Source organism: Lagopus leucura, unplaced genomic scaffold, assembly GCF_019238085.1.
Source record: "Lagopus leucura isolate 7727_CA_CO unplaced genomic scaffold, USGS_WTPT01 35125-1_obj-0_obj, whole genome shotgun sequence".
Taxonomy (NCBI): Eukaryota; Metazoa; Chordata; class Aves; order Galliformes; family Phasianidae; genus Lagopus; species Lagopus leucura.
The window spans coordinates 1,596-12,127 of NW_024963957.1; the positions used below are offsets into that span (position 1 = coordinate 1,596).

The window sequence follows — 10,532 nt, forward strand, 5'->3', positions numbered from 1 at the left end:
CCCTGAGGGGTGGGGGGCGTTCGAGGGGGAAGTGGGGGATGGGAGGGGGCAGGAGGGGGCGCTGAGGGGCTCGTAGGGACACAAATGGGGCATGAAGGGGTTCATAGGGACACAAATGGGGCATGAAGGGGTTCGTAGGGACACAAATGGGGCATGAAGGGGTTCATAGGGACACAAATGGGGCATGAAGGGGTTCGTAGGGACACAAATGGGGCATGAAGGGGTTCATAGGGACACAAATGGGGCATGAAGGGGTTCGTAGGGACACAAATCGGGCACAGAGGGGTTCATAGGGACGCAAATAAGGCACAGAGGCACTTTTAGAGAAGAAAAACAGGGCTGGGTCCATTTTCTGCAGAGGGTAAACGGGGCTGGGACTGTTTCTGGGGTGGGGAAATGTGGATGGGAAATTGGGGTTGGGACCGTTTTTGGGACGGGAAGATGGGGATGGATGGAGCCATTCTGGGACGGAAAGATGGGGATGGGACCATTTTTGGGGTGGGAAAGGCCGGCCCCCACCTCACAGATCTGCTGGGCAAAGAGGAGGATGCGTGGCAGCCCCACGCGGTGCCGGGGCAGGAAGTCCCGTAGGCTGCCCAGCGGGACGTACTCCATGATCAGCTGCACCATCTGCTCCCCTGGGGGGAGAGTGGGGGACGGTGGAACCCCAAAATTGGGGTCCGATGCCCCAAAACACGACCCCCGAACATGAGAGCTGACCCAAACCTCAACCAGGAAGGGGAAATCCCCAAAACTGCATTTGGAGCATCCCGCAGGGCGATCCCGAACCCCAACCACATCCCCAGTCAGGAGAGATGACCCAAATCCCAACCATGACCCCAACCACTGGAGGTGCTCCAAACTCCAGTCATGAGCCCAACCTCAACCCAACCATGAGAGGTGACCCAAACCCAACCCCAACACCGTTCTTGAGAGACATCCCAAAACTCAGTCACAGAAACCCCCCCCAAATTCCCTTCTCAGCACCCCCAAGACGCTGCCGGGGGCGGCCCCACAGCGCTCCCACCATACCCTGCTCACTGCAGCAGCCCTTGTATTTGACGATGTTCTCATGGTAGAGGGTCTTCAGGATGGCGATCTCCTTCTTCCAGCTGGCCAACAGCTGCGGGCTGCAGCCGGCCTTCAGGGACTTCACAGCCACCATCTCACCTGTCCCATCATTGGTGGGGTCGTAGCAGTAGAGGCCCACCTTGCCAAAGTGACCCTGCGGGGACGCACGCGGTGTGGGGGATGCGCAACGGGGTCAGCAGTGCGCTTGGGATTGTGGCAACCAATGGTCAACCGATGGCCAACCAATGGCCAACTGATGACTGGTCGACCCACGGTCAAATGTTGACCACCAGGACCTCCTCTGGTCCTTCTCCAGAGCAGCTCAGCCCCAACCCACACTGCTGTGCGTGGCTCCCTAGGAGCAACACCCTGCACTTGGCCTTGTAGAACCCCATGAGGTCCTTCTCCATCCCATGAGGGCCCTTCCTGCCCCATGAGGTCCCCCTCAGCCCACCCTTTTCACCCAGACCCACACCAAGGACCACCATGACAGACCCACCTCCCCCAACTCGCGAATCTTTTTCAGGTAACGCTTCTGGAAGACGGTGGGGTCGGACACGGGGAGGTCAGGGTTGACGGAGGAGACGTCCACAAGGTCTGGAAGGGACAGAGGTTATGGGGAGGGTGGGATCTGAGCACTCTGTGCCCCCTACCCATGCCATATGGACACCATTTTTGCTCCGGTTTCACACCCCAGGTCCCTGAATTAAGAAGGAGCGATGGGAATGGTGATGGACCACCACCACCCAATGGGAGAAGCTTCTATGGGGCAGAGGAGGTGTGGGGCAGGGCCTCACTGTGGGGCTGCAGCTGGGTCAGGTCCCGCAGGACGGTACGGAAGGACGGCCGCTCGGCGGGCGCGTAGCTCAGGCACTGCTGGATGAGGGCAGCCAGGTCCTGGCAGGACGGCTCAGGCAGGCGGTGCTTTTTCTCATAGAAACGCTCTTTCTACAAAAAAATATTGGAAAAAAAAAATATGAATTTTAGGGTCTCCTCACCACGGAACACGTGTGGGGAAAATGGAGATGGGGGCACCTCGGCCGGCGTGCGCTCCTTGAGGGGGACGTCGGCGTCGAAGCAGATCTCCAGCAGTGTGGTGCCGAAGCTCCACTTGTCGGCCGCCGGGTGGAGGCTCCCCACGTCCTGAATGCACTCTGGGGCGATCCATGGGATCCGATCCACCCGTTCTGGGGGGTGGGGGGTGGGGGGAAGGGGGCACGGTGTGGTGGATACAGGGAGGGGGTCCCAGCAGGAGAGCGTACCAGTAGTTAACGCGCTCTCAGTAGGAGGGGGGTCCCAGTAGGAGGGGTTCCAGTAGGTCTTGATTCCAACCCTAACCCGATTCCATCACAACTCCACCTAACCCTGTCCCCACCCAGTCCCAACCACGTCCTAGAGTCAAACAGAACCCCACCCCAACGCTATGGCTATCCTAACTCCAACCCCAATTCCAACTGCAATCCCAACTCCTCCCCAACCCCCACGACGCAGGGAGGACAGCGGGGACACCTCACCTTCCCGGGTCAGCGCAGTGAAGCTGACCCCAGGGTCGCTGAGCTTGACGAAGGGCTGCGTGCCGTCACCCAGCCCCGTTCGCGCCAGCAGGACGTTCTTGGCGCACACGTTGCCGTGCACCAGGCCCTTGTCCTCCTGGGGGAGCAGGGAGAGGCGCAGTGTGGGGTTGGGGTCACCTCTCCGTCCCCCTGGCCCGGTTTGTTTTGGCCACCAGGGCACACTGCTGGCTCATGGGCAACTGTTGGCCAACCGTTGGCCAACCGTTGGTCAACAATTAGTAAACCGTTAGTCAACCGGTGGTGAAACAATGCTCAACAACTGGTCGACGGCTGGTCAATAATCAGACAACCACTGGTCAATCAGTAGTCAACCATTTGCCAACTACTGACCAACCACTGGTAAACCACTGGTCAACCATTAGTTAACCACTGGTCAAGCACTGGTCAAACCCCCCCAAAATGGGTGTCTCCGCACCTCTAGGCAACCATGGGGACACCCCCGTGTCTCACCAGGTAGCTCAGGGCGCTGGCCAGCTGCTTGGCCACTGTGATCTTCCACCCCACGGGGACTCTGCCCTTCTCCTTCCGCAGGAGGACGTCCAGGGGGCCGTGCTCCACAAACTCCTCCACCATGATATCTGCAGTTGGAAACAGGGGAGGGGCTGGGAAAGTCCTTGAAGGTCATAGAATGATAGATCTGGTTGGGCTTGAGTTGGAAGAGTCCTTAAAGGTTATTGAATGGGTTGGCTTGGGGTGGGAAGGGTCTGTAAAGGTCAGAGAAACACAGAGCAGGTTGGAAGGGTCATTAAAGACCACAGAACTACGGAATGGTTGGTTTGGAAAGGTCCTTAAAGGTAACAAAATGGGTTACATTGAAAGGGATCTTGATGATCAGAGAACCATAGAACGGCTTGGAAGAGTTCTTCAAGATCATAGAACCACAGAACCAGAGAGATTTGGGTTGGGAAAGTACTTGAAGGTCACAGGGTGACAGAATGAGCTGGGTTTGAGTTGGAAGTGTCCTTCAAGATCACAGAAGCGCAGAACATTTGGGTTGAAAAGGACCTTGAAGACCACAGAACCATGGGATGGGTTGGAAGGGTCCTTAAAGGTCACAGAACCGTGGGATGGGTTGGAAGGGTCCTTTAAGACTACAAAACTATGGAATGATTGGGTTGGAAGGGTCCTTAAAGGTCATAAAATGGGTTGGGTGCGGGTTGGAAAAGTCCTTCAAGATGACAGAACCACCAAACCACAGAACGGCTGTGTGGGAAGGGTCCTTACAGATCACCAAACGACCAAACCACAGCACAGTCAGTTCAGAAACACTCTGAACCCCCCTCAGCCCCACCCCCACTGCGGGTGGGCGCCCCGCTCACTTTTTGGGACAAAAAGCACGGAATCACTCACTCTCGGATCCCCGCACACAGACGCCGTGCACGAAGGCCAGGTGGACGTGCGACACTTGGCTCATCAAGCTGGCGGTCTCGAAAAACGCCTGCAGAGAGAACGTGACAAAGAGCCGCGGGCAAAGAGCCGCGGGCAGCCCGGTGCCGGCAGGCGGTGGGGTCTCACCAGGGCGATGTCGCGGTGGGTCGGGTCCAGCACTTTGAGCACCACGCGCATCTCGCGGCCGTCGCTGTTGTTGTTCTGTTCGGTGGAGAAGTATTCGGCCTCGTCGGGCCCGGCGGCACCGCGGACGTTCAGGACGCCATCGTAGATGTGGGTGCGGGTGCCCTGGCCCAGGTGGGCTCGCTGAGGGTGGGAGGAGAAGGGCCGATGGTGGCCCGGTGGTTGATCACAAGCCTGTGGTGTGCCCTCATCGGCCACGATGGTCACTGGCATCCTGGTGGCCAATGGCTGACACGAGCCACTCGCGTGCCCTCCTTGGCCAAGATGGCCGCTAGCATCCCGGTGGCCAATGACTGACCATTGGTTGACTACAAGCCAACGGCACTCCCTCATTGGCCACAATGGCCACTGACATCCCAGGGACCAACCAGTGACCAACAGCTGGCCGCGAGCCGACGATGTGCCCTTGTTGGCCAAGATGGCCACTGGTGTCCCTGTGGCCAATGGCTGACCATCGGCTGGCCAACAGTTGTTTTTTTGGTGCAGATGGGACTGGGGGATCCCCAGAGGTCCCCTCCTCCCCCCATGGCTCCGGGATCGCTCCAGGTCTCCCTCCTTGCCCCCACACCACACAGATGTGGGGCTGAGCCCCCCAACCTGAGTGATCTCATCCTTGCGGATCTGGTGGAAGCTGAGCTGGGTCAGGTTGAGGATCCGCTTCGCGCTGTCCTTCACCTTCTGCGTGGTGATCAGCAGATCCGAGATCTCTGCCAGGAGAAGGAGCCGACGTCCAGCGGGCCGTGCCGACAGCGCTGCGCCCCCCTTCACGGCGGAAGGAAAGGGGAATCGGGCCGAACCTCCTGGTTTGGGCAGGCAGCACCGCTTCACCGTGAAGCTGTCGTCGCCGGAGCGCAGCGTGCAGCCCTGGAGGGCGTCCAGCAGCGCCCGCACGGTGTGGAATTCACGCTCCCAGCCCTCCAGCACGAAGGAGCTGCCCTTCTTCTGGATGCGGAACTGGCGGAACTGGAGGGCGCCCGGCACAGCGGGGTCCTGGGGGACGGTGGGTGGTGCTGGCACTGATCTGTCAGCCAATGCCTGGAGGAGCCCTGCAGGTTCTGCTGGACCCCACTGGGATCCCCGTGTGACCGGTGGAGCCCATTGGGTTCCTATTGGGACTGGTGGAGCCCATTGGGTTCCCAACCTCAACCCCCAAAAGGGGCACACGGATTCCCCCTTCCCACTCCTCTCATCAGGCAACACAAATTAACAGCGCAGCCCAGGAACTAGAGGACGCCCTACATCGACACCGCTCCCTTCCACCTCCTGCAGCGAGCTTTGCTGCAGCTCCTGAGCTCAGGCGGAACCCCAAGATCAGCAGATTTCCAGTCCCAACAACCATCTCCTCCCCCCGATGCGGGACAGTTGCGGTACCTCCTGGTGGTCCCTCTTGGCCACGGCCAGAATCACCCTATCGAAGTCCAGGACGCTCCAGCGGAGGACGTAGAGCCCCTCCTCGTGCTCCTCCCGACGCAGTTTGGCAAAGACAAACTCCTCCCTGCGGAAGGGGAAACGCTGTGGGGAACCCCGAGGTCGTGGGGCGTTGCAGCGGGGCGCGGGACGCACTGCATGGGGCCGTGGATGCCATTGAGGATGCTCATGACGAGGCGCGGCGGGGCCACGTCGTGGCACAGGTAGTGGTTGGAGTCGGCCGTCAGTCGGAAATAGCCGTCCAGCAGTGAGATGAAGGAGAGAGCGCTCGGGTGGGACGGGAGGAGAACCTCCTGGGAGGGGGGGGAGGCAATGAGGTGTGGGGAAGCAGAGTCCCCACATCCCAGAAGTCAAGGGGTTGGAGGGGACCTCTGGGTCTCTGCTGGCTTGTTGGCCAACCGCTGAGTCAACCCCTGGGTCAACCAAGGGTCAACCTTTGTGTCAGCTGTTGAGTTAGCCACTGGTCAACTGCTGGTCGACAGCTGGTCAACGCTTTGTCAACTGTTGGTCAACTGTTGTGTTAGCCAGTGGTCAACCCTTGGTCAACCGTTGGTCTTAACAAGTCAACCACTACAGTGGCTGTTGGGTCAACCCTTGGGTCAACTGCTGGTCTTAATTGGTCAACAACAGCATTGACAGCTGGTCGACCATTGGTCAATCATTCAGTTGACTGTTGGCCAATGTTTGGTCAACCCTTGGGTCAACCTGAACCCCATTGGTCCTTTCCATCTTCCACATCCAGGCAGCCCCAAATCCACTCAATCTCCACCCAAAAGCCCCAGCAAGAACCAACCCCCCTGCCCTTTCCCACCGCGGCGCTCACCATGCACTTGTTGTCCTGCCGGTGGACGCAGACCCTGCGCTCCTGGACGACGATGTGGGTGATCTCTTGGAAGTCACAGAAGTGCACCCATGGGGGCTCCGGCGGTGCCGGGGGTTCCGGATCCTTCCGTCTGCTCCTCCGCCCAAAATATCCGCGGTGGGAGACAACCTCAATGCTCTGCAGAGCGAAATGGAGCATTGGGAACAGCGGGGGTGGGGCTGGGGGGGCCTCGAGGTCCTTTCCAACCCAACAGTCACGTTGTTCTATGACCTTCAAGGGCCCTTCCCACACATCCTGTGGTTCTGTGATCTTTAAGGACCCTCCCAACCCAAATGGAACCTATTCTAAAACCTTTAAAGATCCTTACAACGCGACCAATCTGTGGTTCTGTAATGTTTAGTAATCCTTCCAACATATTCCATGATTCTTTAATCTTTAAGGACCCTCCCAACCCTAATCCAACCCATTCTACACCCTTACAGGACCCTCCAACCCAGCCATTCCATCATTCCATGATTTTTAGGGACCCTTTCAACCCACTCTGTGGTCCTATGATCTTTAAGCACCCTTCCAACCCAAATCCAACCCCTTCTACACCCTTTCAGGACCTTTCCAATCCAAAACCAACTTACTTCAGGTTCTTTAAGGACACTCCCAACCCAATCCCACCTCATTTTACCACCTGTAAGAACCCTCCCACCCCAAACCCATCCCAACCCCCCACGAACTCACCCGGCTGGGCACGGGCCGCCACTGGATCCCACCGGTGCCGCTGACCAGAACCTCGTGGCTGACCGAAGACTCCCCAGGGGCTGCCGCGTCCCCTCGCTCCGCCATCGCGTGCCCCCCATTGCCGCAGGGCTGCGCCTTCTCCCCTTCGTTGGAGACGTCCAAGGAGAGCACGGCGAAGCGCTCGGAGCCGAAGCGCGGTGCCAGCAGCTCCAAGGTGGCCAAATATTTGAACATGACGTCCTCCTCCGTCAGCGTCCCCGTGCCCACCGTGTGCCGCTGGAAGCGCCGCACAAACTTCCGGAAGACGTTCTTCATTCGGAGCCGCGTCACGGCGCTGCTCTGCTGGATCTGGAGCCGGAAGGAGCGCGGGATGCACGCCTTGAAGCTGTGGGATGAAGAGGGTGGGAACAGCAGAAGCGCTGTTGGAACGTCCCAATGCTCCGACCCCAAATCCCCAAAATCCCGACCCAAAATTCAAACCCAAAAACCCAACCCCAAATCCCCAAATCCCAACCCAAAATCTTGACCCCAAATCCCGACCCAAAGCCCCCACCCAAACTCCCCAACATCCCCACCTCAAATCCCCAAATCCTGACCCCAAATCCCACCCCACAGCCCCTCAACTCCCACCCCCATGGGTGCCTACCTGTACTTCCGTGCCACCTCCTCGAGGCAGCGGCCGCTGTGGAGGGCGATGTGGCAGAGGTGCAGCACGGCCATGCCCAGGCTCTCGTTTTTGAAGCGCTGCACTTCCTGCTCCGACCGGAAGTCCGTTAACGATGCCACATCGTTAATGAAGTCGAATTTTCCCTGTGGAGGGGAAGAACACCACATGGTGATGGGAAGAGAGCTTGAAGGAGGCTTCCCATCCAACTTTCCTACAGTTCTATGACCTACCAGGATCCTTCCAACCCGTTACATGGTTCTATTATCTTCCAGAACTCTTCCAACCCATTCTACAGTCCCATTACCTTCCAGGACTTTTCTGACCCATTCTGTGGTTCTATAACCTGTAAGGACCCTTTCAGCCCAATCCTTCCATTCTTCTATTATCTTTAAGGACCCTTCCAACCCAACCGTCCCTCATTTCTTTGACCTTTCAGGACCTGCCCCACCTGTTCAAACAGATACTGGAAGGACGCCCTGTCGAGCACGGCCGTGCCGCGCGGTTTCTCTCCGGTGCCCTCGTTGTGCCGCGGCGCGTGGCGGAAGACGGCCGGCTCCGCCTCGTTCATGCCGTGCCAGTTCCGGAAGTAGAACCTGAGGTGAGAGAGCCGTGGTTCTGTGATCCATAAGGACCTTTCCAGCTTACCGGATGTTTTTTTTATTCTGCAAGGACTTTTCCAACCCATCCCACATTTTTTTATTCTTGCCTGTAAGAACCTTTCCAATCCATCCTGCACAATTTTAATCTGTAAGGACCTTTCCCACACAACCCATGTGTTTTCAATCTGTGAGAACCTTTCCACTCCATCCCACGGCTTTTTAATCTTTAAGGGCCTTCCTATCCCCCCCCATGCTTCTGTAATCTGTAAGGACCCTCTCAAACTACTTCACAGCTCAGTGACCTTCCAGGATCCTCTCAACTCACTCTATGGCTCTACAACCTTCCAGGACCCTTCCACTCCAACCATTCCATCCTTCTGTTCTCTTCAAGGACCTGGCCAGTCCCACCCCAGGGTAGCTGTGAGCTGACAGGACCCGGCTCACCGGATGCGGAAGTGCAGGCGGCGGTCGCGGTCCTCCACGGCACCGAAGCGGTGGTTGGGCGGCAGCCAGGTCCTGGAAGGTGCATCGTACAGCGCGAACAGTGCTGCACAGCGTGGGGAGATGCCTGTGGGGACAGCCAGGTGGGTCCTGGAAGGTCACACAAGTGGAGGGTGGGGGCAGGGGGGTCCTGGAAGGTCACTGAATTGTGGGATAGGAGAGTCCTGGAAGGTGTAGGGTCATGGGGTGGGTAGGGACGGTCCCTAAAGAACACAGGACCATGGGATGGGTCGGAAAGGTCCTTACAGATCACAAGACCATGGGACAGGTCAGAAAAGTCCTTACAGATCACAGGACAATGGGACAGGTTGGTAAGGTCCTTACAGATCACATGACTACAGGATGGGTTGGAAAGGTCCTTATAGATCACAGGACCACAGAACTCCCTCGCCACCCCCCCTTAATTAGTGGCTAACGAAGCTCCCTCTCACCGAGGCGCCGTGCCAACTCCACGCAGATCTCCTCAGCGCTCGGCGCTCCGCTCCCATCGCTCTGCCATTGCTCCTCCCCGCCCCCATCCCCCTCCCCGTGCAGGAAAATGGCGACACCGGGGGGGCTCACGGCGCTCCGGCATAGCGACATGGCCTGGGGGGGGGGGTAATTAGTGGCACGGTTAATGAAGGGGGTGGGTTGGGTAGTGGGAAGGGACCCACCTGGTTCTGGGGTTGGGGCATAACATTGTGGTGACTTGTGGGGGGGAGGAAGGGGGGGTGAGTGGGGGGATCCTGAGGGACCTATTGGGGGGTCGGGGGGGTCCCAAAGAGCGGGGGCAAGGAAAGGGATCCTAAAGTGGAGGGAGAGAATCCCAAAGCGGGGGAAGGGGGTAGAATATGGGGTCAGGGAGGGGATCCCGAGGGATAGATTGGGGGGGAATGGGTGCAGGGAGCTGGGGGCCCCGTCCGGGGGCGGGGGGGGGGGGGTCATGGAAAGGATCCCAAGGGGACGAGAGATCCCAAAAAAGCTGCAGCCAATGAGGATGGCGGCTCACAGCCCCGACCCCCACTCCCACCCCAAACACCCCCAGCCCCACATCTCCCCACAGTCCCTGACCCCCAACCCCACAATCCCTCACACACCGGCTTCTCACCGCTTTCACTTCCGTCCTGCTTCCGCTTCCGCTTCCTCCCCCCGCTTCCGGTTCCGCCCCCCGCTTCCGCTCCGGCTTCGCTTCCGCCGCCGCCACCGCCCATTGTAACCGGAGACGCGCGCTGCCATTGGCCGAACGCTGCCGGGGGACCCGCCCCTACGCGGGAGTGAAGCTCGCGGAAGAGCGGGGCGTTTTTTGTGAATGGCGTAGCTGTGAGGGGGCGGGGCTTATTGATCTGGGCGTGGCCTGAATGGGGCGTGGCCACGGGCAGCACTGAATGAATGGGGTACGGCTTTGGGGGGCAGGGGGTGCGAACTGGGCACGGGGGTGGGGGGCAGACGGGCTGAACTGTGGAGGCACAGTTCGATATGGGGTGGGGGTCACCCACACTTGGGGGGCTGGGGGTTACGAGGTGCACGTCAGGGGGCAGAGCAGAATGTTGGGGTGGAAGTGGTTGAAACTGGGGAGTTGGGGGGGG

At 59.0% G+C, this 10,532-nt stretch overlaps 1 protein-coding gene across 4 annotated transcripts in view; it reads right to left on the reverse strand.

Moving 5' to 3' along the window:
- Window positions 1-10,090, reverse strand: part of TYK2 (tyrosine kinase 2) — an 11,679-nt gene extending 1,589 nt beyond the window's left edge. The window contains exons 1-20 of one of the 4 annotated variants that reach the window (XM_042891729.1): window positions 10,044-10,084; window positions 9,399-9,552; window positions 8,911-9,034; window positions 8,316-8,460; window positions 7,847-8,010; window positions 7,201-7,585; window positions 6,469-6,645; window positions 5,781-5,938; window positions 5,589-5,712; window positions 5,015-5,207; window positions 4,815-4,924; window positions 4,161-4,340; window positions 3,996-4,083; window positions 3,096-3,223; window positions 2,586-2,721; window positions 2,107-2,258; window positions 1,869-2,019; window positions 1,571-1,668; window positions 1,033-1,225; window positions 382-638 (exon numbers count right to left, since the gene is read on the reverse strand). In XM_042891729.1, the coding sequence (XP_042747663.1) occupies window positions 382-638; window positions 1,033-1,225; window positions 1,571-1,668; window positions 1,869-2,019; window positions 2,107-2,258; window positions 2,586-2,721; window positions 3,096-3,223; window positions 3,996-4,083; window positions 4,161-4,340; window positions 4,815-4,924; window positions 5,015-5,207; window positions 5,589-5,712; window positions 5,781-5,938; window positions 6,469-6,645; window positions 7,201-7,585; window positions 7,847-8,010; window positions 8,316-8,460; window positions 8,911-9,034; window positions 9,399-9,549 (3,114 nt within the window). In that variant the 5' untranslated portion in view covers window positions 9,550-9,552; window positions 10,044-10,084. Of the gene's footprint in view, window positions 1-47; window positions 639-1,032; window positions 1,226-1,570; window positions 1,669-1,868; window positions 2,020-2,106; window positions 2,259-2,585; window positions 2,722-3,095; window positions 3,224-3,995; window positions 4,084-4,160; window positions 4,341-4,814; window positions 4,925-5,014; window positions 5,208-5,588; window positions 5,713-5,780; window positions 5,939-6,468; window positions 6,646-7,200; window positions 7,586-7,846; window positions 8,011-8,315; window positions 8,461-8,910; window positions 9,035-9,398; window positions 9,553-10,043 lie in introns of those variants that run through there. The other 3 variants (XM_042891726.1, XM_042891727.1, XM_042891728.1) reach the window with 3 other exon arrangements.
- Between the last annotated feature and the right edge of the window lie 442 nt (window positions 10,091-10,532).